At 37.3% G+C, this 902-nt stretch overlaps 1 protein-coding gene across 1 annotated transcript in view; it reads right to left on the bottom strand.

The window, feature by feature from the left end:
- Positions 1-484: 484 nt before the first annotated feature.
- Positions 485-902, bottom strand: part of spegb (striated muscle enriched protein kinase b) — a gene marked incomplete at its 5' end in the record, with an annotated part of 45,243 nt that continues 44,825 nt past the window's right edge. The window contains one exon of the mRNA XM_017309452.1: positions 485-765. Within this exon, the coding sequence (XP_017164941.1) occupies positions 644-765 (122 nt within the window). The remainder of the gene's footprint in view (positions 766-902) is intronic.

Genomic DNA, 902 nt, shown 5'->3' with positions numbered 1-902 from the left:
ATAGCATAGCATAGCATAGCGATGCATGGTATAGTATGGTATAGTATAGCATAGCATAGCGTTGCATGGTATAGTATAGCATAGCATAGTATAGCGTTGCATGGTATGGTATAGCATAGCATAGTATAGTATAGCATGGCGATGCATGGTATTGTATAGTATAGCATAGCATAGCGTTGCATGGTATAGTATAGTATAGTATACTATAGTATAGCATAGTATAGCGTTGCATGGTATGGTATAGCATAGCATAGCATATCATAGTATAGAATGTATTTTATTGATCCCGAAGGGGAAATCGCTTATTTATTGACAAGCTACTCTATTCAAAATATTTAATATTGGCAAATACAAATATGACAAGCAATGCAAGATCTAAAAAATCTATATACATATTATAAGTAATTCAAATATGATCTTAATATAAAATAAAATAACAAGAATGTACATGGACTATGTTATTCTAAAACTAAATCTATAAATGAGCCCAGAGTAATCTTCGGTTAAATCAGAAAAATAAAAAAAATGTGGATTTCAGAATAAAATTGGAGCTGAGTATCAAAGTCTGAGTCTGTTCACTACTTCAGCATTCATAAGGCTGGAAATCAAAACAACCGTTTTTAATCATGTGAGGAATGCATTTCTATTTAAACGGGTTGCCAGGAGGAAGCTGTGAAATTGTTACGTACATGATGAAAGTCAACACGCCGACGCTCCAGATGTCAGCCGGAGGRCCCACAACGTCTCCCTTCAACATCTCCGGAGCTGAGGGAGAAGAAACAGAAATAAACCGATTCAATTCGCAGAAACCTACAAACAAACATCCATCCATTTTCTTGCACCCTTGTCCCTCAGTGGGGTCAGGAGGAGCTGCTGCCACTCCAGCTGGCGTACCGGGCGAG

This window comes from Poecilia reticulata, linkage group LG2 (genome assembly GCF_000633615.1).
Source record: "Poecilia reticulata strain Guanapo linkage group LG2, Guppy_female_1.0+MT, whole genome shotgun sequence".
Lineage (NCBI taxonomy): Eukaryota > Metazoa > Chordata > Actinopteri > Cyprinodontiformes > Poeciliidae > Poecilia > Poecilia reticulata.
This window is presented reverse-complemented; position numbering and strand designations above follow the sequence as displayed.